The sequence below is a fragment of the Carassius carassius genome, chromosome 19 (genome assembly GCF_963082965.1).
Source record: "Carassius carassius chromosome 19, fCarCar2.1, whole genome shotgun sequence".
NCBI lineage: Eukaryota > Metazoa > Chordata > Actinopteri > Cypriniformes > Cyprinidae > Carassius > Carassius carassius.
In genome coordinates, this window is record NC_081773.1 from 24590379 (window position 1) to 24614949 (window position 24571).

The following is a 24571-nucleotide window of genomic DNA, read 5'->3' on the forward strand; positions in this document are numbered from 1 at the left end:
TTATTAGCTGTTAGCTGTTTTTCTTTTATCACAATATTGCAATGAAGTGAATATACTGTATGGGTTATTACATAGTTGCTTAATTTTTATTACTACAATTAAAAAAAACAGGAATTTTGTTAACAAATAAAATAAAAATATTTTATAAAAGCATGGTGTCTCGATAATTTTCAATGTGTGTGATTGATTTATTTTACAGTTGTACAATAGTGATTTGAATCATTTCGATTTTAATTTACTTATTGTTCAAGTACAGTTTCTAACCCTATACCACTTTCAGTCCAGAAATATGTCAAATCTGATTTTAAAATACGTCTGTAACATGTAGTGGAGATATTTAGCTTTAAAATGCTACTATGATGGGTTAAAAGTTTGGATGGATGGATGGATGGATAGAGAAAAGACAGAACATGCCTGAAATGCAGTCTGGACATTGGATAGTTCATCATTTCCACAGTGCATAATTTTCTATGCAAAAAAAAATTGCAAACCTCAACTTGTGACATAAAAAACCAATTGCAGTACATTCAATAAGACAAACGCTTAACAACTGCATGTGAAAAATAGCATTAATGTAAAAATAAGCTTGGTACATTTTTAAAAGAGGAACCGTGCCTTGAAGCAGACAGAGGAAAGGGCCGATGAAATATTTAGTACATTCTTGAACAAGAGATGTGCCTTCCGAGAAAATATTAATGAGAGTGAAGATGTGCAGACATTGAAGAATCATTTATTTCTTGGAGCCAAAAAGGTCTTTGTGATTTATATCAACCCCAGACAAGAGCTGCAAGAGTGCTATTCACTCTAGATACATTTTTAATTCTGTATTAAGGAACACATTGCTGGTTGTTTGTGTGAGTAATTTATGTTTTGATTAATATATATGGTAGAGCTAATAAAATTTCAAACAATTTAGTAAATAAATGACATGATTTTCTTTGATAAGCAGCAGAGTTGTTTGATGACAAAAAAAGACTAATGTATTGCACTGAACTATGTAAACTAATATAGACTCTCTGCATATTAACCCTTTTAAGGTGTTACAAATAGCATCAAACTTCCATATGAAGTTCCTCTAATGTTGAGCAAAATTTGAACCCATGTTTGGAAGAGCAGAAAGAGTTAAATAACACATAATCATTCATATAAATCCTCAATAATTATCTGTAAGGTATTTGGCGACTTCATTATTCTATACAAAAAATATTTGTTTTTTGTCTTTCATTAAAATAATCACAACACCAACATATGATATAGCCTATAAAATATTTCCTATGTATTAAATTAACATCTTTTTTTTTTTTTTTTTAAGTTAATTGAATGCTATAATGTCCAAGTATTCCATTAGTCCAAAGCATTGTACGAGTCTAGACTGTCAGTGTCCATTCCTTGAGTGACTTCCTGTTCGTCTGTGTCCGTCTTCCCCATGGCAAAGTTAATGAAAACCTAAGGAGACAAGTCAAGACAATTGTTTAGTCACTACATCACCACCTGTGTCTCTTTTCATTTCTTTCCATTTCCGCCTGTTTCCTGGCCACTAAACATTCAAGAGCTACTCTCTTGTTTACTCTTTAATTTGTATTTTGGTCTGTTGCCCACAGATTGACTTCAAAATGTATACAATATAACCTAGCGTAAGGACTACTTTTATGTGTCTGTTAAAGCTTGACAAATTACTGTGAACTGTAGTTGTATGGGAAAAAAGCGGTGTGAAAATTCTTACAACAAACAGATCTCCCTTTGCGTTCCACAGAACAACAGCATGAGGGTAAATAAATAGTGATCAAAAACATTGTATGTATCTCACCTCATCCAGAGTGGTCTGGCTGACTGAGAAGTGTTTGATTTGCAGTACAGCCTTGTTGGACTCCAACAGACCAAAGATTGAACCCACACCACCAGGAGCAACAGGCACATGGTACTCCACCATATTTGAGTGATGATCCTTTATGAACAGAACATGGACAGTGTTAACTTTTAAAATCCACTTTGAATGGTCACAACAACCAATTTGTGAGATTTTCTTTCCCCATGGGGCTCCTAATAATGTAAGTATCCCAAAAACAGGCATAATTCATTTTTTATGACCATTTCCACACTCTGACCCATGAACCTGCTGTTTTAATTTTGCTGCCGTGCCTGCTAAGACTTCTAAGCAAACATCCTATTTCTATTTGAAATGAGATACGGCATATTGCCGTCAAGTCAATATACCATACGTTTCAATCACTTGAACTATTCAATAAGTTTTAACTCCATTATGATGTACTCTGTTTCTCACCTTCAGGCACATGCTGGGGAAATTCTGCTGCATGAAGTTACTGATCATATCTACATCGCAGGAGGCTCCAGCTAAGTGCATCTTCACCGTGAATCCTTTACCAAACCTGTCAGAATAACAGAGATTATTTTATCACCAGGGACAAAATTATGAAGTGTCTGCAGGAGATATCAGGCTCTAGAGCAACAATAAGAGTGGAAAACAAAAGGAGACGTGAGAGAACCATGGGAAATAATTGGTAGGAGGAAACACGGGATTCAGAAAGATAAACCACTGACCTGTTTTTGATGTGCTGTAAGGAACCGAGACATCTGAACTGTCCTTTTACCATTATAGCCAGACGGGTGCAAAGGGCCTCACACTCCTCCATGCTGTAGGACACAAATACATATTGTTGAAACTCTCCATTTATCTCTCTCCAAACCCATCAAAAACTTTCTGTAGGAATTTAGATTTAAACATCATCATGTGAGGTTTGTTAGGGTAGGACAATATTTGGCTGAGATACTGTACAACTATTTGAAAATCTGGAATACAAGGGTGCAAAAACAAAATATTTTTAAGAAAATTGCCTTTAAAGTTGTCCAAATGAAGTTCTTAGCAATGCATATTACCAAAAAATAAGTTTTATGTATTTATTGTAGTAATATATACTTAAAAATGTTTATTATATTTATTATTCAATAATAAATAAAAAATCATTTTGCTAGTTATAAATAATGTTTAGTCTTCATACAGTTTAAATAGAAAAGCATTTGAATAGATTTTGAAATATTTTTCTTCAGTCTAACATCTAATAGAGGGTTGCATAGTACAATGACAGTATAAAGGACAGTTGCTGTCAATAATTTTTCTCAGTGCAAATAGGTCTTTATACAGGACATGAAAATATTTAACTGCCTTTATAAATTTACAAATTGTCCCTCATATATGGATGTTCTTGTCATCAAAAAAGCTTGAAAACAACTGGTGACTCAATTTTGCCTTAATGTGTCATTACTACCACCTGTTTGTTTGGAGGCACTGATGCAGTGTGAGTCAGGTGCGTTCATTACCTGTGTGATGTCAGGACCACAGCACATTTGCCCATCACTTGCTCAGAGATGATCTTCCAAAGGTGACGTTTGGAACGTGGGTCCATTCCAGAGCTGGGTTCATCCTGAGAGGTTAGAGGAGACATGTTCAGTAAGAAACATGTGGGATGTTTCTCAGCGCTTACAGAACGAAAGACAAAGCCTAATGCAAAACCCACACATTCTCCAGGTAAATGCAATCGTGCAATGCACCAAGCCAAAATCTTAAGTCAGAATAACTGATATGCTATAAGACTTTGGCCAAACAGCACACCAACGCATTTCAGAGGTGTTTGTAACAAGTGTGCAACATTTTACCCATTCAAACCCCTCTGAGCAAACACTAAAGACAACATGCAATACAGTGATTTATAGAGTAGCTGTATGATTTACTGAACAGCAACTAGTCTCAGCTTGGTAGGATAATGTGCATTTTTTGCTCACCAGGAGAAGGATCTGAGGGTTTCCGATCAGGGCCAAGGCTGTCGACAGCTTCCGGCGTGTTCCACAACTGTAGCTCTCACTTGTGTTGTGTCTATGGTAATTCAGCTCCAACTTTTTCAACAGATAGTTCACAACCTGGAGAGAACAGACCGAATGGTAATGAGAAAGCAGATAATTTGTAATGTAATCTTTACATTTTCTAAATATTATTATTATAAACAAGCACAGCAAACCAAATCACTGTAAATTGCAATTTTTATTCAGAAAATAACAATTACATTCACCCACCAAATGAAGCTGCCTTATTTTAAAATGCATTCCACAAACTTATAGTTCCGTCATAATTTCCCTATAATTTATTTTGATTTACAAAGCAATAATTGTCCCCAAAAAGGCTTAACAAGTTGTTCTAACACATTAACTGTGTGGTCTTAACATGATAATGAGTCACTTTGAATAATGTTTTGATTAAATGCCTGTTGACATTTGACCCCACGCAGAGCATGTCATGGTTTCTGCATTCATTTAACTAATTGGATTCATACATCAAAGGATCCAAGTAGACATTCACTGAATTTAAATAGCTTCTCATAAACCTACAAGAAACCATAAAGAACTCTCCGTTTAACAGGGGTTATATGCACCCACAGATCATCTTTTGGGTCGGCATTGTACTGCACGCTGCCCTCAAGACATCAAAATTTACCAGCCGTTTCCTCTAAATCCTCTAATCCAAGTTAATGGGCCAAACCGCAAAAGCCATTTCAAAGTTTCAGCAGCTTTTACACAAAGCCTTGGTAGCCAAAAGATGACTGATGGTATTCATAGATTGTTAAGTCAATTCCTTCCCTGCCCTTTTTATACAAGGGTAACATCATCATTACAAGCTGCCGGTTTTACTTCATTTTCGGCAAAGTTGCACTTTATATTAACTTTACTTTTAATATAGACAGCCAGACATGGGTATTTCACTATAATTTACTCATCTTTATGTCATTTCAAATCTGTGTGACTTTCGTTCTATTAACACAATGCAAAAGGAGAAATTTTGTAGTATGTTCAAGCAGCTCTCTTACAATGAAAGCGGATTGTGACTAGAGACTGTCAAGCTCCAGAAGGGGGAAAAAGCAACACAAAAGTAGTCAAATATGACTTAATATATGATATATATATATATATATGATATTCTTAAATATTCTTTATATTTGATAAATTTTTATCTACAAAGGGACACCGTTTTCACAATTTCTGTGGATGACTCACCTTTGAGAAGGTTCTAAGACTGTAAAAGAATATATACATTAATTGAGATTCTTTTTCTGCAGGCTAACCAAGTACCAGCAGAGACAACCCTGAATTAAGTTAGAGCTTGACAGGGAGGTATGTGCGTTTATGAGCCATGTGCTCATAACCTCATAAATGTGTCTGATCATAATGGAGCTGATATATTCAGTTCAAACAGAAGGCTTCTTGATCGAAATATTGCACGGATGCAATACAGAGAAAATAGTGATTTATCTTCTTAACAGTTCTCCTATGTATCTTCAGTGATTTAGCTGTGGAGAACAGCATAGCCGGTTCTGCATTACAAAAATGGATGCCTCTGACTCTAAAATTTGATTTAGAAGCTCATTTATTCCACACATTTACCTATTTATTGAACGTTGGTGTCTTTTCTCATATTGACATTGCTGCTGCTTTGTAAAAGCAAGCAAGCTATGATTCACTGTTACACATAGCATAAAACTGAACACATTCAAAAAAATGTTTAATTTAATCAGAAACACTATTCCAACTTGAAATTAATATTCATAATCAGTTGCTAATATGACATTGCAACTCGCATATATCCCCTCAGGTTTCAATCCTTAGGAAAACTGATAAAGAGTTCACATCTGCAGCCAAAGGCAAGTTTTACAGAAGTGCTTTTTACCAATAATCCTGAGAGAATGCAAGATTAATTAGCTTCCTCATTAATCAATATGGAGGAGAGCCAACAATTTCCTGTCAAATGCAATATTCAGATTATAGTAAACTAAGATCTATTCCTATCTTACTGGGAAGTCCAGCAGGGATTTCCGAGCTGGTCGAAGAATAACCAATGATGTTAGTTTCAAGTTTATAAAAGACTGGCCTGCAACAGCAGCATCTCAAACTAAATATATGCTGGTCCTTTCAAACTGTTAAAACCTATTTCCTGACATTTGTACGTGTGTGGAAAGACGTTTTCAGGCTAGGGTACCACTTGACGAAAAACAGATGCAAAATCTCTCTTAGGAGAGTGTTCAAATATGTCAGTGGATTGTGACATGATTTAACAGATAGCTGTCTGTTTCACCTCATCTCTTGCCTCTCATTTCAAATCATCAAACTCTATTAGCAGCATACATTTAATGTAGTTGCACATAATAAGGGATGTCAAAAGTACTAGAATTTCCAAATCAAGTTAATGTCAAAATTTAATATTTTCTGTCTCTCTGTATTATCGTAAAAGTACTGACTCAGTAAGATCTTAGCAAGTGCTTCCTAACTGACAGTTGACTGCCTTTAAACTTGTGCATGTATGACTTCTACTTTAAATTTAATTTGCTTATATATATACACATAGCATACTACTGTTAAAAATATTGTAAAATAAAGTGATACTTTTAAATATTACTGCGATATCCGTTTTCTATTTTAATATATTTTAAAATGTAATTTATTTTATCGCAAAGTCAATTTTTAGCAGCCAATTAGTTAATAATTGTCACATGATCCTTCAGAAGTCATTCTAACATGCTGATTTAGTGCTCAGGAAACATTTTATTATTATTATTATTATTATCATCAATGTTTAATATTAATATTTGTTGTGGAAATCATGATAGATTTTTCATGATCTGTTAAATAGAAAGTTCAAAAGAAAAGCATTTATTTGCTATAGAAATCTTTTTTAACACTATAAATGCACTGACCACATTTTATCAGTTTAATTGTATCCTTGCTAATAAAAGTATTAATTTATTTATAAAAAGATCTTACTGACCCCAAACCTCTGAGCTCTTAAAACTGGCACTTTGACTAGTATCAAATACTGAAATATAAGTACATTTTTGACATCCATACACAGAGGTACCATCACAACAGAAAACATGCACTTTTGTAGGTCACTTTGCTTAGAAACTGGCCTTGGCCAGAATGAAACAGACACTGATATAGCTGTGACCTTACCCGGTCAGTCTCCCTCTTGGAGATGCCCCTGATGCGGGCGTAAAAATAGAGATGTTCTTCTCCAGTCAGGAGGTCATCCAGTGCGTCCACCTGGGGGCAGTAACCAATGTTTATGCCCTCTCTCCTGCAGTCTATGATGTCAACCATTCTCCTGAGGACACAGGCCAGGGAGATTTATGAACATGCAATGAAACCAAACACAAATGTCTAGTAAAAGAGTCTGAGTGCATTAGAAAAAGATGGTGAGCAACAGTAAAAGTAACCAATCAAGTTTTTAAAGGGGGTAAAAAAGTTACCCGTCAATGTCACGAATCTTGGCCGAGCCGTCAGTAGGGCTAATGTCTCCTGTCAGCATCTTGAAGGTAGTGGTCTTTCCTGCACCATTGACTCCCAGCAATCCAAAGCACTAAGGAAGATATTGACCTTCCATTCATTTACATTGAATGTTTTGCTGTCATCGATTATTCTTAAGAGCTTAATAAATCTTCTATGAAAAACCATTCGGAACTGAAATATAATGAAGCAGAGCATACGCCAAGTTCCTTGAACAAGACTTTCTGGGAATATAGCTGAATTTCCCCTCCGTGACCACATCTACATGCACAATTTCAGATAATTCATTTATTATGGTTCAATACTTATTTATTTGAACATTTCATTTAATGTTTGAAATTACCGAAAGTACTTTCTTAGTATGCATTTATTTAATATTATAAATCCTAATATTAATATGGAACACCAACTTTTCATAATTCAGTCAATTCTCATTGCACGAAATCAGATATCAGTTTATGTAAAAAATTGGAAACACTACAGAGAAAAAGTTTGGAATAAATTTGGAGTTAAAGAAGTCTCTTATGCTCACCAATGATGTATTTATTCGATCAAAAATACAGTACAAAGAATACTATTACAAAGTTAAAGTCTAAATGTTTAACATTTTGATATATTTTAAAATGCAATTTATTCCTGTGATGGCAATGCAGTTTTCAACAGCCATAACTCCAGTCTTCAGTGTCACATGATCAATTAGTGCCCAGTCATTTTTCTTTATACTTAATGCTCAATTATTAATTATATTACTTATAAAAACAGTTTTTGCTGCTTAATATTTTTGTGGAAACCATGATACATTTTGTTCAGGATTACTAGGTACTAATTTATTTCCTTGCTTATCCCAAACTTTTGAAAGGTAATATATCGTTTCCTCCAAAATATTAATCAGACTTATGAGACTTATGCTCACCAAGCAATAAAAAAATTTGAACTATTCCAAACTTTTGACTGGTAGTGTGTACTTCATATTAAGAAAGTAAAATGGGTTGCGAATGGCAATTTATGTTTATTATAATACTGGAATTTTCTTGTGCATATAAACGCTCTCATAATAAATATTAATATGAAAATAGCACAGACCTCGCCAGCTGGGATGCCGACAGACAGCTTCTTCACTGCCTGTACCCTCTTGTTCAGGTTTTGATACACCTTAGTCAGATGCTTAACCTGCAGAATATCTGCATGTGCATCGCCACGGTCCATACGCAGACGTTCAGCCACCACATCTTCATCTTCATTGGGGCTAGAGCTCTGAACAACGTTCTTCTTCCAGCAGAATAACCATCTACGACGATATACACAAATGCATAACTAATGTAAAAATTGTATACTGCACTACAAAGTCAAATTTCAAAAAGTAGTTCTGTGCCAGCCAGTTTGAATCCATATTGCCAGAGCCTCAGGTATACCTGACTTTGTGAAGGAGCGTCTTGTTAAGTAGCAGGCGAAGTGTGAAGCAGATGAAACCCTGCAGGAACATGGAGATGTACATCCAGCCCAGAACATCCATGCTGAACGGGTTCTTGTAGGCATCCACTCCGAAAGCACTCAGGATCTGCACCTGCATGTCAACCCTTGCCAACTCCATCAAACCATTGCCAAAGCTGAACTGAGGGAAGACTAGGAATATGTTGCTCATGGTATGGTACACATCCAGGATGCTCTGAAATGGACAATGAAAGCAAGTTAGAGAATGAAGGTGCACGATGTGCAAAGCAATTTATATAATCTTATTTGCCTGGTGAAAAAACATATATATATACAACATAAACAGAAAATTGTACAGTTACATTTTTAATACATTTGGGGGTGAAACGACTCTACTCTCACCTGGTCATTCTGGTTGAGCTGACCCAGGAAGTAAATAATGGATGTGGAGATGATGGTGTTGACACTGATGAAGAGATTGATGCAAACATAACCGATAAAGGCCATTTCTGTATCCTTGAATACCGCAGACAGAAGATACATCCAAGGGAAGGTGGAGAAGCTGGAAAGAAACCATGAAATCAATGTGGTAAATGGCAAGCTTCAAAAACTCATCTAAAGAGAAGAATTACAACATGGAAGAAGACAAAAGAGCCATGGAAAGACTTCTACTTTGAGCTTAGCAAAGAAAGAGAGACTATATTCCACAGTTGAGCTAAGAGGCCGGAAGATAAATGAGTTCATCTATTTCCTCTTCGTGAAGCATTCTCTCTCCTCTTCAGCACCACAGAATGATCTGCTTTTTTATTCATTACTCTTGGTGATTGGGGTGGCGGGGTCAAGGAAGAGGATGTGTTTAAACCAAGGGGGTACCATGTGTGTGTGTGTGTGTATGTGCACGTTCCCTGGCCTGTGTGAGTGTATTGTTAGTGTTAGAAAGTCCACACCGCTCAGCTAAACAAAAGCAATTAAGCAGGTTGAAGGGAAAGTGATGTGTGGTTATTTATGGGCCGAGTGCCGTTGAGCTCACAGGCGGATGAATGCGGGCCAGACTGCTGACTTCACACAATGAAGGGCCTCACAAGCAGCCAATGGAGCTCTGAAGCCTAAAGACTGACTATGAGTGCCCTCACTGCTCTCCACAATGCAATTAAATGGGTGACAGAGAGTGTGTGAAATCGCTTCTTCAGAGCCCAGGCCTTGCAGGAAAGCTTCGGGCGGCGCTCCTCTTTCTAGCAGAGAGCCCGGTGTTTACCTGAAAGATGACGCATTAACTAAAACCTCCTCTTTTGCCAATGCTGCAATGTGTAGCATTTGCTGAATAATACATTCATGAAGCTCTAGTGCCTTGAGGACCTGTCAGCTCTGAGACGTTCTAATGAGTCGTCTGTCTTATGACAGGAAAATCTCTGGTGGTAAAGGGACTCTAATGTATGCTGACCCAAATAGCACCAGTAGAAGTGTGACCGCGCCGAGGTTCTGCCTGTCTGTGAATGCTGAGAGCTGGAACGCTGCTATCATCGCCACCGAGAGGAGCACGGGAACCATATAAAGAGCCTGCAATGACATCGAAAAGATCTCGTAAATACAAACAGTCTTATGCATTATGCACTTTTGTTATTTTACATTCATGCATTTGGCAGATGCTTTTATCCAAAGCAAACTTGCAGTGCATTCAAGGTATTAGTTCTTTTCAAATCCTCGGCGCTGATATGATATACTGTTTTGGATATTACTAATATTAAATTAATTATATAATGGTTATTGTTATTCCAATTAAATCTGTAATTCATGTAGTCTAGGTTGTCATTTCTTTTTTCGTGGTTTTTGGATTTTTTACAGATCTAGGCAATGGATCTCAAAGGCTGAAATCTATCAATTAATCCTGAAGTACCATATCAAAGAAGAAGTTGATGATCCAGTAGAAAGGTTCGCTGATGCCAGAGATCTGTTGGAGTCTCTTGGAACCCGTGTGATGTTCCTGAACCTCATAGATGACAAAGCTGGCCGTCATGATGGAGTAGCCAGTGAGAACACAGAGAGCAACCAGGATGCTGACCAAACCGCTCACCCTTGAGGAGACAAAAAGAAAGATCTCAATCTTAAAGACATGGACTTGAAGACATGTGAGTTGAGAGCCTCTGACTTTGTGTATCCACTTGTATGTACTAGAAAAATTCATTAATTATTTATACATTCTGTATGGTTTGTTAAATTTTATATATGCCTACATTTGTTGAATGAAGTCTTTTATGCTCACGAATTTATTTGACCAAAAATACAATGAAAACAGCAATATTGTGAATTATGATCATTATTATGATTATTAACTCTTCTCTGTTTATATATTAAATTAAATTAAATTTATGCATTTAGCAGACGCTTTTATCCAAAGTGACTTACAGTGCATTCAGGCTATCAATTTTTACCTATCATGTGTTCCCGGGGAATCGATAGAATTTATTGATGAATAGAAAGTAAAAGAAAATATAAAAAATTATTGGAAATAATAATTTCTGTCACTTTTTATCAATTTCAGGTGTCTATACTCAATAAAAGTATACATTTATTTAAATAATAATAATTATAATAATCTTACGGACCCTAAACATTTAAACTGTAGTCTTGGTTGACATTTATTATATGCACCAATAAACTGATCACATTAAGATCTGAAATTATTAGTAAGTAAATAGGTACATATCTGTAAACTTTATATAGATATTCTCTGGCAGTTAAAGACCATTTGAATGCATGTCATGCTGCCTTAACCTTACAATACAAACTGCACTTCATATTTCCTACAGTCTCTCACATGAGCTTAACAGTGTTCTTCAGTCAAGCTCGGTGCATTTATCACGGCATCAGACACAGTGAGGAGAAAAGATGAAAGCCGTAAGAATTAAGATCTCTCTATCTGTTGGAATTGTGTAAGACAGAGTCAGAGACGATCAAGAGTTCGGTCTCAGCAGGACACTTCTCCTTCTACCAGACACCAGCTGAGCTTTTGCCTTTAATGCTGCCCCTCTGCATCCCATCTCTGCTCTCAACAACTGTGCCTCCAAAAAAATTTCAGAGAATGGAGGACAAATAAGAATGAACTGATCTCAGGGAAAGACAGAAGACCTATACCACAGAGAGTTGAGTCTAAACGAAAAAGCGAAGATCACTTTATATTCAGATGAGAAGGACTCAGTTGGTTGATCAATGAAGAAACTAATTAGATTGTACTGGTTCTCTACAGCTTTAGACTTTTCTAGACTAGTGTTCTTCAGCTGGTGGCTTATTTAATTACATTCAGTCTCACTTAGAGAAAACTTTTCCAGGCAGTTGGTGGTGCAAAAAAAATGACAAACCTCATGATAAAATAGCACTAAACTATGGTTAAAACATTTCAGATCATTTTGATTTTACCTAAGATAACAACATATGTATAATTCAAAATTATGGCTACCACCAAATAATCAGATTTCATCTGCTATGAGACAAGGTTAGCAATCACTCATTAAAATATGTAACTGAAACATAATCTTTAAGATTTTGAAGTTGATTCAATAGAGTGCTGCAGGGATGACGCAATTTTGTAGAAAGGTTCCCTTGAAAAAAAGCCAATTGGCTTCCAAAGGGTAATACCTTTTGGATTAGTGCAGAAAATAAGCTCTGTGACCAACAAAAGTTTAGGATTCTTACACGTTTGGATCATTAGTATCATCTTCACAAATGAACAAAACTAAACTAAACACAATTGGTAGAAGTAAACGGTTACATGTGTTCACTATCACAAGCACTAAATTTTCAACAAATCTTTATTCAAAATCTACAAGTTGGGAGAAGGTTTGAGAGTTTGCAAGAGCATGAGTAAAAATATAAGAAGCCAGTAAAAGTGGACTATAGCGAGTAGATTAGTTTTTCTGTTCTGCATAAGGATGATTAATGTCCCAAACAATCTCTCTAGTCTCATTTAGCCACTTGTTAGCAACTGCCTTTTTGAAGACATGTATAATCTTAAAAAATCATGAGTGGGGTTTGAAAATATTTTGAGCTTGGGTTAACTTCAGACCTTATTTCAGCCATTTAACCCTGGAAATCTCAAACTGCGAACTCGATTCTGGGCTTCAGGATTCCTTCCTGCAGCACTATATTTATACTTGAAACAGCTGCCTGAGGCTGTTACCAATATGGCCACCAAGTGCTTGACTTGCCTTAAAGGGACTTTGCTTTTGATATAAGTGTCTGGTATACGAATGCATTACTTTCTATTCTTTCAGCTACTCACAGAGGCTTTTTTGAGTAGCCAATCTATTCTTCTTCCTTTTCCTGCCTTCTCTGCATGTTGTCTCCCCTCTCAAGAAATCCCTTTCTCTGGCCTAAGTAGCAGGCGTCAAGCCTAACTCATCCCAGCTGCGAGAATAAAACAATTGCGCTCATTTTACAGAGCGTGTCTTTCAAATTTAGGCACGGTTGAAATTGCTCATAGTGTTCAAAATACAAGCATGTTTGTTTGGCGACACTGAATCAATTAACCTCTGAACCACCTTCAGAGTAAACACACATTATATTGGGTTAGTAATCAATAAGCCAAGCTCAAGAAAAAAATCAAAGAGGAGTAAATACAGGAGTCAAATTACATTAGTTCAAGTGCTCCAACAGAATGCTTGTATATCTCATCTAAAGCCCATCATTTGGCTGATTGCTTTCTTTTCCCCACCACTGGGTCTGTGATTTTGTACCGGCCCTACTAATACACTCAGTCTGTATTTGGTCCAACACCAAAGTACTTTATCTGTTTTATCTGGCAGACAGAAGGACGTGCAAGCATGCATGGATATGTGTGTGTATGCTTACATGACATCCTCGTCTTGCACTTGGCCAGGGTAAGGGTGGCTGGATATGGAGATGGCTGTAAAGAGAGATTTTAGCACATGAGTAAATATACATTTGCCCGGTAAACACGTGACCAGCGATCTGCTCCTCCCATGAACCTTTTCTGAATTTATGCTCTGTTTTTCCCTAAATGACTTCACCGGCTACATTTGAATAAATGAATCCCCCCTTTCCATTACTGACTGGTGGGATTGCATTAATCTTGCCTGGAGGCGGACAGTGAATCTCAGCCACTGGGCCAGTCTGGCAGTGTTGAAATAAGACCAGCTCTATTCCTTCATTTTCAGTTCTCAGCACCTCTAATTAGAATTCAGACCGCTCTGCCTTATAGTGGGAGACAGAAAAGACACACTGCCCTCTGTCTAATGGTAGTGGAATTACATGATTGTCAGTCACAGAAGCAAGGTTTTATTTAAAAGTACTGCAAAAAAAACATATTTTAAATAAACCTAGTAATTATTGATATGTGAATACAAGAAGAACCTAGCTGTGTTCTTTGCAGACAGTTAGAAGGTCTCCTCATGTCTAAGTGAGCACTCTTGCTCAGAATAAGCTGCTAAATGGATTAAACCTTACACAGTGAGTCAAAACTTTAGATATGCAAGTATAAGGGCACATTAACTCAAGTTAACCTAACACATTTCATCTGTTACACAACATGACAAATATTAGATATACCCTACCATTCAAAAGTTTGGGGTTGGTAAGATATTTTAAAATGTTTTTGAAAGTTTTTTATGCCCACCAAGGCTGCATTTATTTGAACAACAATAAAGTAAAAACAGTAATATTTTGAAATATTATTACAAAATAAAATATATATTTTAAATGTAATTTATTCCTGTAAAGGGATAGCTGAATTTTTAGAAGCCATTACTCCAGTCTTCAGTCACATGATCCTCAGAAATCATTCCAAGATGCTGGTTTCGTGCTCAAAAACACTTCTCCTTACTATCATTGTTGAAAACTGTTGTGGTGCATAATATATTTATATTTAATACATTTATTAAATACTTTATATCAATATCAAATTAATGGATCTTTTTTGAATATATTATTTCTTTCAAAAAAATTACATCACTGACTCTTTTAAAACTTTTGAATGGCAGTGTATGTGAAGTTTTATAGATTCTAGAATCTGCAAAACTATACAGTATTAGAGAGAGAGATTTAACTAACCATATTGTTGCCGTTTCTCTTTTGGCAGATTAGATCTCAGAATAAAGTTGTTAAGGCTGTTGAGGTAGGCAGGCATGGTGTGGTGACCTTCTGGATTATACCAAACCTGTGAGAGCACAAATATTAATTCAATGCACAGCAATTCCTTTGTAAATGCTCTGTTCCAAAATGTAACAACTCAGTATTCTAACAGGCTTAAAAATACACACCTGGGTAATAATATTTGGTAAACTAGTGCATTTGTACTTAGACTCAACAATTTTATATATATATATATATATATATTGCCATCTTTAAAGTTTTTTTTCCACATTGCATTCTTCACTAAGAATGCATACACTATTGGCAAAAAAAAAAAAGCATCTTAGAGGGCAACATAATTATACTGCCTACCTTTTGGAACAGCTTTCACATCATGAGGGTGATTATGATGCATTAAAATGCTGCCTACGTGGCAGCTTACTTGGTTTTGGAACATAGCCTGTTAGTGTCTACATAAACTGCCACGTTGGGACTATGAGCCACTTTGCCATTGTGGCAATGTAATATCACTCATCCAAATTACCTTACTAAGGGTTCTGTTCTCTGGCACATCTAACATGTCCATCTTAAGATCAAAGGGAAGAGGCTTTCCAAAGTCCCAGCCTCCATATCTGAAACAAAGCACAAAACAACTTACGTTAGTTAACTCCTGGCTGGTGTAACATTTTGTTCACTTGTTGTACACATTTAGTGGAATATTTTTTTTTGATGCCTTTTATACATTTGTGTAGGTTTTATACTTCATGGTTTATAGGATTAAACAATTTATATATATATATATAACTGGACTGTGCATGCAAATTTATGTTATTTCCTACATTCTGTACACATTAAATCTCAATTAATTTAACAATACATTTAGTGTTTTCAGACACTAAGGGCATTTTCCTTTATATACTGTTAATTAATAGTTTTATGCCTTTGTTGAATTTCCACTCAATTTATTACAAGAGCTGTGATTTGCTTTTTTTATTACTATTTTCACCAGCTCACAGAGGCAGGACTCTGTATTATATTAAATTTTTTTGGAAGAGCAATGTATGAATAATAAATGCTAGCCTTACTATTTTAGGTGTAATAAAGTATTTTCATGCCAGCAGCACGCCCCAGTGCTGTGTGCTATTTGACTAGGATGGAAAATGTCAGCTGGTCGGAAATGCCACGGTAAAGACGGGATAAACTGAAGTGCTTCCTCTTTAATTATTAATCAGCCTACCAGCGATTCATAAATTCCTTAATATTCCACCTCGCCATATTTTGAACTTGTGAAATTAGTTTAATGCTGTTAAGAGCTATGTGTGATAAAATTCACCTGATTCTGATGAAGTCATTGGCAGTGGCCAGCAGGTAGTTCTCTGTGTTGATGCCTGTCAGGTTGTAAACAATCTGGGATGATGGATTTCTTTTGTGAGGTGGTTCGTTAGCGGATGCAGGACATGACTGAAAGGGAGAAAAAAGTGAGTGATATTCTGAACAGAAACAATAATAGAGAATTGGGAAAAACTCTAAATTTGACAGGAAGAAGAGCAGGCACAACATCAACACAAATTTGGCGACAAAACATTATTTATTACATCATTAACTTGACAAATTAGGCCTATTTAACTATTTATAATATGTCATTATTTTTCCTCAGTTGACATATTTCCCCAAACTAAGTTAAATTCTCTTAAATAGATTAAACGAAATTGAATACCTTGAAAAAAAAAATAGCCAACAACTGATTTAATTTCATGGAGAACCACAACGTGAAAGCTTTTTTTAAGTCATAACTGATTTTAAAAGGCCACCTATAAAACATATGTAATTTGAGTTATGATTACTCAAATTACATATGTTTTATATGTAGCCTTTCAAACATAAATTATTAGTAAAATATAATGTTTAAGTAAATAACATATGTTTTGTTCACAATGCCATTTGTGTGTAATTGTTTACATTACATTATTTTTCATTATATGATTTAAAATTATTAAACGTTCCATGTTACTACTTGCTTAAATTAGAATTTCCATTCTGCATTGTGTTCGTTGCCTCGTTATTGCCTTAAAGTCAGGAATTTAATTTAAAAGGCATTCTGAAATCAATTCTGAAGGGCGCGCAACCCTGCTGTGATCAACAATCTCCTTCACGCTATCAAAACACTAATGATCTTTATCAATATTTAAATGCTGAGAGATGCTCATCATTGAGGATATGTGATAATGTTGTTTGTGTAATGATGGTAATGCTCTGTTTTACCCACCTGCACTTGGTTGCTACACTTGCAAGTGGTATATGTAGCAGAGCTGTTGCCTCTGGAGATCCAGGTCTCACTTCCTGCAGTAGGTCTCTCTTTGCAAAGCCTGTAAAAAATAATAATAATGTTTTCTTGTAGCAAAAGAACGAAAAATACAATATTATACTGTACTGATACTGGAAGGTATCAGTGAAAAATCGATCCTATAAACAGGAAATGCATGAGAAATGCAAATGATGCCTGGGTGAATCTCACAAAAATATGTGCAGAGAGGTTCTTCTGTGAGATTTACGCCCATATACAAGAGCATTATTATAAGCTCTTTCAGTGGAATTACAAAAGGCAGAGCTTTCAGATGTGTGGGTGAAAGGGGAAAATAGAAAAACAGTGAGCAAGAAAGCAAGAGAGTGTTTGTGAGCGAGTTACAGAGTGAGGAAAAAAGTAAGATGAGCCAAGATGGGAAAATAGCATGATAAAAAACAGTGATAGAAAACTAAAAGTGGCACATTAGTGTGATGAAATTGACCAGGAACACAAGACGACCCACTGAAACAAGCAGACAGTGTATCAGAGTCCCAGGGCTCAGCAAAAGAGACAGCGATCAGAGCTTAGGAACAGACCTGCGAAGATCAGAGGGGCTGAAATCATAGCCGGCAAAAATGAAAGCCATTTGCAGTGCCTAGGTGAGCTGATGCTGTGATATGTAATCACTCATGCCTTAGAGCAGCCTGCAGTCTGATTACTGAGCTCAGAGTGTTGGGTCACTAAGACATATGGATGATTACTTACGAATTTGTGGGGTCTCTCATGCAGACGTGGTCAATGCCTGGATAAGACATCATGGAATCTACAAGACTGCTGGCGGTGGGATTCTGATTGCTGTGAAGAGAACATGCAATGGCAATGTTTAAGACTGGGTGAAATTTCACTGTATTTGATTTTGTTTTGATGGATACCAATAAATAAACAACATTAGAAATATTGCAATGGTTCTATGTGCTTTTCTTTGGTCATTAGTTGCATCAGCAAAATGTGGCAATTAGCCAGTGACCTGTAATAATAAAAGGTATTTTAAAAGAATCTCAGCAATAAACCTCATTAACAGCAAGGAATTCAAAATATTGTAGATAAGCAGTTGTTTTGAATCTGTTTTTAGCATCATTCACACAAGTCTTGAGGCATTTTATATGCTTTGAAAAACTGCAGTAAAATATAAAGTATATGGAGGTAAATATTGCTGTTTATTGTGTATTTTGCATAAAAAAACTGATTACATGTCATTATTTCCTTGTGTTCATTTAGTATTAAAAAAAATCTAAAGAAAAATGGCCTGATAATCTGCCGGATGCTACATTTTACTGTATTTTACTTCTTGAATTTATAAAAATCTACTTTTTAGGCAAAATAAAATAAAATAAAATACATTTTGGTATATTTTCAATTAACAGATGACAATGCATTAAGTGGTAACAACATTATCGACCTTCTTTTAAGTAGATCATCAAAATAGGAAACAAACAAGGTCAAGGGGTTGGATTCATGTAAGTCAATGTAAGTCACTTTGGATAAAAGTGTCAGCAAAGTACCCATATTTCCTAAATTTTTTGACTCACAGGCAAGTCACAGAAAAAATTGAGTCTAACCTGAAGAAGCTATACTGTTCATCAACATGGTACAGAGCAGGAGAAAGCACAATCTTGGGAAAGTGCTGAAGATCACTCTTGATGGAGCCCAGGCCCATGGCAGCAATTACAAAGAGTACAGGCAACAACACCTGGGAGAACAGCCCCTTCCAGTCCCTCCTGGAGTGATGCACGCGTTTCAGCAACATGGCCATCGCCCGCTGCGCAGTCAGAGTTAACCCACGCACGGCTGAGGTCCCAGTGAGGCCTATAAGAGAGACGAAGTGAGTGTGCCACATGAGACAGAGGCAATCATATCATCTCTTCAATCCAGTCAAATTCTAAAGATGAGCTTTCAAAGTTCAAAGCTTTCAAGGGGCATTTGGGAAAGTACAGGTCATGGAACTAATATTCCACAAACTGCTGCAAGAATCTAAACTAGACCTAACAGCCCACTTACTGGCTTTCTCTCCAAGGTACGTGTTGTTGAATTCGTCAGGAATGCTGTCTCTTGAGGCAAACATGTCATTCGCTATCACAGACTCTGATACAGACCAGGTGTCACTTTCTTTAGGCTCCAAGTCATCTCGAGTCAACTGCAGGAACACCTGAGAAAACACAGCATTTTTATGAGTGCACCTGGACATGACTGTATCATGTTTTCTTATGGTTTTGTTAGGATAACATTATTGCAGTGGTTCTTAACATCCCTCCCAACCTTGCTTTTTTTACTTCATGTTAACCATATTTTACTTGACATTTTGTACAATTCCTAATCCTTCATAAATAATACGCATTTGGATTGAATTGTAAGAATTTGACAATTTTTGACAAATATATATTTTTTTGTAAATAGAAAACCCTACAGCACTTTTTCCCAGTGTAAAATGTGTAAATACTGGTGGCCATTTGTGAATTGGGAACACTGAATCATGCAAATTCATCTTTAAAGGCAAAGGTCAAAAACTTTTTTTTATTATTATTTAAAGCCATTTTACACCAAGGATGATAAATGTAGCATTAACAATCATTTTTATAGTTTTCGTTCTAGGGTGTGAACAGAAATATTCGGAGAGAATATTTTTTTTTTAAATCTCCATTTTAAAGATAAACGAAAGTAAACTAAAAGCCTTGGCCAGGTTGGTAAACCCTGCATTAGATGACTAAAATAAAAAGTTTACATAAATTGCATTTCAATGGAGAGGTTGTAGCCTAATGGTTAGCGATTCGGACTCGTAATCCAAAGGTTGCAAGTTTGAGTCTCGGGCCGTCAGGAATTGTGGGTGGGGGGAGTGCATGTACAGTGCTCTCTCCACCCTCAATACCACGACTGAGGTGCCTTTGAGCAAGGCACTGAGCCCCCAACTGCTCCCCGGGCTTGCAGGCTTGCACTATATGAGCCAAGGATCCCAGGGAACCTATTATGGTTCAGCTTCCTTTGGCAGTCTTGGGCTGCACAGCCTGAAGCTTTAAAGGTCGCTGGGCAGTCACTCTGAAGCCCAGTGGAAGTGGCTGAGTCCATAATCCAGCCCTGCACCTGGGTTTTCATCTGATAATTACCTCTTCCAGGGTGGTGTCGGAAATGCCATAGCAGCCCAGCTGAAGCTTATCCAGATTCTGATCCAGACTGGTGAGCAGAGAGTGGTACGCAGCTGCATTCTCGGGGGTGTATGGTGGGAGGACATAGACCAAATCGCCCACATCTCCCTCCTTCTGCCGAGCGTCAGGCAGGTACGATTGAATGAAAGCCCTTAGTTCTTCAATGTTAAACTTTTCGTTTGAATCAGGAGACTGAACCTGAACCAAAAACATAGAAATACATGTTGAAAATACGACAAATTATAAAATATAAATTCTGGAATACCACAATGACACATACAGTATTACCACAGTTATATAATGGTACATGAATACAATAATCATTATATGCCATTAAATATATACAACAATGAACAAAAATTTAGCATAGGTAAGGTTTTTTTTTGTTTTTATTTTTTAAAGAAATGAATACAGGTAATCAGCAAAAGATGGTTTAAAATTATCAAGGGTGACATGCAAGACATTTATAATGCTATAAAAGACTTCTATTTCAAATAAATGGTGCTCTTTTGAAAGTTATATTTATCAAATAATAATGAAAAAAGTGGATCAAAGTTGCCACAAAAACACAGATAAAATATAGCAAATAAATGAAATATGAATAAAGCACCACAGTCGTTTTCAACATCAATAATTATAAGAAATGTTTCTTGAGCAGCACATCAGCTTTAGAATGATTTTTATAGGACCATGTGACACTGGAGACTGAAGTGATGGCACCTGAAAATTCAACTTTGCCAACACAAGAATAAATTACATTTTAAAATGCGTTTAAATTGGAAAAAATCTATATATATTTCATAGTATTACATTTTACTTTATTTTTGATCAAATGAATGCTGCCTTGGTCTCACACAAGATACTTTCACATAAAAATGTGAAAAAATCTTACCAACCTCAAAAGTTTGAATGCTTGCGTATATCAGTGTATCTTGGTATTAATATTATACCATTGTACTACCTTGGTACTTTTTCTCAGATTTGAACTTAAGAAAAGAAAGTAAGAACTCAGTTGGAGTAACTGACAAACTGACACACATGTACCTTCTTTGTGAGGGTGAGGTTGTAGCCCTTAGCCAGCTTGTCTTTGAGGTAGAAGGGCGAACCACAGCATTTAAGGCCTCCGCGCTCCAGGAAGGCGATGCGGTCACTGAGAACTTCAGCCTCATCCAGGTGATGGGTGGAAAGGATGATGGTACGCTCTGGACAGTTAAACAAAACCAACAGAGAGGCATGTCAAATCAAAGATTCACTGATACAGGCAGACAGAGAGAGACAGGCTCTGAACAAAGAGCTGATGTACAATGATAACACAGGAGAATCTGACATGACCCTCTTTTACGGTCTTAAATCCTTGCTCGAGATAAATTCGCTAACTGTCTCCACGGAAGATAATTAAACATCAGAGGGAGAATGACGGATAACAATCAGTCGTTACTACATCTGCGTCTGGATTTTTCCCTGTCTGGATTTGACTGCACGCACCTTGAGAAAATCCATTCAAGCCTAATTAAATTCTAAACCAAGTGTCGCATACCCGATAAGAACAAAGTCCTTTGGGGTAATTTGCTACAGGTACAAGCCAGAGAATTATTTTCATCCTGGTCTGAATTGCAAGGGGATTTCACCTTGCTTGTGTTGAAGGACAATGTCCCAGATGCTGCGTCGGGAACAGGGATCCACCCCGGTGGTCGGCTCATCTAGCACCACCAGCCGTGAGCCTCCAATGAAGGCAATGGAGATGGATAGCTTCCTCTTCATACCTCCTGACAGGGTGCCGACACGCTTGTGGCGGTGGGCCTGCATGTCTGTTTCCATTAGGATTCTAAGACACGAAAAAGAGGGACCATGTTAACGCAAATTTCTCATTTAGCTGATGCTCTTTCAGTATCTACAGTGATCTGAGCCAATACACCTTGCTCTAGGCCACAGTGTGTTGGATCATCCCATCCATTGTGGGGTTTGAACCAACAAACTTCTACCAACCTGTTCAAAAACCTCTAAGCCAGATTACCCTCATATCGTTCCAAACCTATTTAAGTTTCTTTCTTATGTTGAACACAAAAGAAGATATTTTGAGAATTTTGAAGACCCAAACAGTTGTTAGTCACCATTGACTTCCATAGTAGGGAAAGAAATCCTATGGAAGTCAATGGCGACCATTAACTGTTTGATTACCAGCATTCTTCAACATAAGGAAGAAACTCATACTCATAGTTTGGAATGGAATGAGGTTGAGAAATTGATGACAAAATTTTGGGGTCAACTATCCCTTTAAATAGCGTCAATGTAGTTTAAGTTAGCAGATAAACTACTTTAAATTATGAGTAGGTTGTATTGTGGGAAGCTTCAGTTTTAAAGTAAAGTAGCTTTAAGTAGTTTAAAGTAGCTTACCCAACAACATTTAACTGGAAACTTACATGTAATATGAGTTAAGATAACATATAGCTTCTGTAAATGTTAATTTCTCTAAGGGAGTGTTACAGAACAACATAAAAACATACTGTAAAACGAGTACTGAAACTTACTTTTGCACTTGCTCGTTCACTTCCTGTTTGGTCAAGTGGGGAGCTTTGATCTGAGCGTATAGCAGCAGGTGTTCCTTTGTGGTAAGGTGGTCAAACAGGACATCATACTGCATGCACACGCCCATCTCCTTACGCACATCATCTATAGACGTCTGCATATCCACCCCATACACCTCAATGGTGCCGCTGGTCGGTGAAAACAGTCCTGTCAGAAGTGACCTGAAACAAAAAAATACATTTTAAAAAAAATGTTTTTATGCTTATTAAAACCAATAGCTTATAATTTTTTTTATTTTTTTATTTTTGAAGATGTAATATGCTGTTATGCTCTTACATAGTGGTGGTTTTTCCAGCTCCATTGTGACCCAGCAGAGATGTGACATGTCCCTCATAGAAAGAAAGATTCAGATTGTCTACAGCATGCCGGTTACTGTAGGTCTTCGTCAGGCCATAAAGTGAGACTCCAACAGGCAATCCTGAGAAGTCTTCTTCTCCATTACCCGCCAAGCTACTTTTACCTACAGGGGCATAGTTAAGGAGAAGCAAAGCTGTTCAAATATCACATAGAAATTGAAAGGATTAAAATTTATCCTACAATTACCATCTGTGTCCCCTTCAAAGAAGGCAGAGTGTGCAAATATATTTCAGCAAATAGATCTGAAGCAAATCCCTCAAATGCTCAAAAGTTTGATCAGAAATATGCTCTCTTGTTTTGAAAGAACATGATACTTTTATCCATGAAGGGACATTACATTTATCAAAAGAGACAGTAACAACATTTAAAGTTACAAAAATATTTTTCAAATAAATCCTGTTCTTTTGAACTTTCTGTTCAAAGAGAATCCTAAAATGAAAATGTATCACATTTTCCACTATATTATATTATATTTATATTATATTATATTATATTATATTATATTATATTATATTATATTATATTATATTATATTATATTATATTATATTATATTATATTATATTATATTATATTATATTATATTATATTATATTATATTATATTATATTATATTATATTATAATCTGTTTGATTACCAAATGAGCACATTTGAATAATTCAGCTGTCATCACATAAATATATTACATTTTAAAATATATTAAAATATAAAACAAGTATTTCAAATTGTACTGTTTCACAATTTACTGTATTTTTAATCAAATAAATGCAGCCTTGGTGAACCTCTGAATGGCAGTGCAGGTAATCTACTGCAGTGTAATATTTAGCCACAATATAATATATCGTTTCTACTTCAGTCTGTAATTGTTTCACCAACTAGTTATTCTAACTTGCACTTGTATTAAAAAGGTGATGTGAGAAACATGAAAATAGCATCAATGTATGTTTTTAAGTATATAGCTATGCACTCATTCAAACGTACTTTACTGCTCAATGCTGCTACAGACCAATCAGAATCAAGTATTTCAGAGCACTCTGTAATAATGTACCTTTGCTCTTGTCAGTGGTTTTTTGTTCGTGCATCATGTTAGTAAAGAGCAGCCCTCTGCCTATTTTCTTTGGCATTCTGCTACAGCAGCTGAACATATCTGTCCAGAAGGACCGAGTCACTGGGAAGTACCACGGAACAGCAATGCCATACTTTCCTGATTAAGAGAAAAAATAGATTAAACAATAATATTAAACCTCCACTACTAAAAATGAATATTGGTTATTTTTGCCTAGCCACA

At 36.2% G+C, this 24571-nt stretch overlaps 1 protein-coding gene across 1 annotated transcript in view; it reads right to left on the reverse strand.

Moving 5' to 3' along the window:
- Nucleotides 1-162: 162 nt before the first annotated feature.
- Nucleotides 163-24571, reverse strand: part of LOC132095436 (glucosylceramide transporter ABCA12-like) — a 40652-nt gene continuing 16243 nt past the window's right edge. Inside the window, exons 25-51 of the mRNA XM_059500430.1 lie at nucleotides 24332-24487; nucleotides 23203-23386; nucleotides 22869-23087; nucleotides 21969-22165; nucleotides 21385-21542; nucleotides 20302-20538; nucleotides 19202-19349; nucleotides 18763-19009; nucleotides 17909-17998; nucleotides 17126-17225; nucleotides 16193-16320; nucleotides 15404-15491; nucleotides 14839-14944; nucleotides 13621-13675; nucleotides 10670-10847; nucleotides 10217-10332; nucleotides 9178-9337; nucleotides 8757-9010; nucleotides 8428-8632; nucleotides 7308-7417; nucleotides 7012-7162; nucleotides 3799-3933; nucleotides 3337-3440; nucleotides 2560-2652; nucleotides 2282-2387; nucleotides 1808-1945; nucleotides 163-1446 (exon numbers count right to left, since the gene is read on the reverse strand). Coding sequence (XP_059356413.1) covers nucleotides 1345-1446; nucleotides 1808-1945; nucleotides 2282-2387; nucleotides 2560-2652; nucleotides 3337-3440; nucleotides 3799-3933; nucleotides 7012-7162; nucleotides 7308-7417; nucleotides 8428-8632; nucleotides 8757-9010; nucleotides 9178-9337; nucleotides 10217-10332; nucleotides 10670-10847; nucleotides 13621-13675; nucleotides 14839-14944; nucleotides 15404-15491; nucleotides 16193-16320; nucleotides 17126-17225; nucleotides 17909-17998; nucleotides 18763-19009; nucleotides 19202-19349; nucleotides 20302-20538; nucleotides 21385-21542; nucleotides 21969-22165; nucleotides 22869-23087; nucleotides 23203-23386; nucleotides 24332-24487 — 3965 coding nt within the window. The 3' untranslated portion in view covers nucleotides 163-1344. The remainder of the gene's footprint in view (nucleotides 1447-1807; nucleotides 1946-2281; nucleotides 2388-2559; nucleotides 2653-3336; nucleotides 3441-3798; nucleotides 3934-7011; nucleotides 7163-7307; nucleotides 7418-8427; nucleotides 8633-8756; nucleotides 9011-9177; nucleotides 9338-10216; nucleotides 10333-10669; nucleotides 10848-13620; nucleotides 13676-14838; nucleotides 14945-15403; nucleotides 15492-16192; nucleotides 16321-17125; nucleotides 17226-17908; nucleotides 17999-18762; nucleotides 19010-19201; nucleotides 19350-20301; nucleotides 20539-21384; nucleotides 21543-21968; nucleotides 22166-22868; nucleotides 23088-23202; nucleotides 23387-24331; nucleotides 24488-24571) is intronic.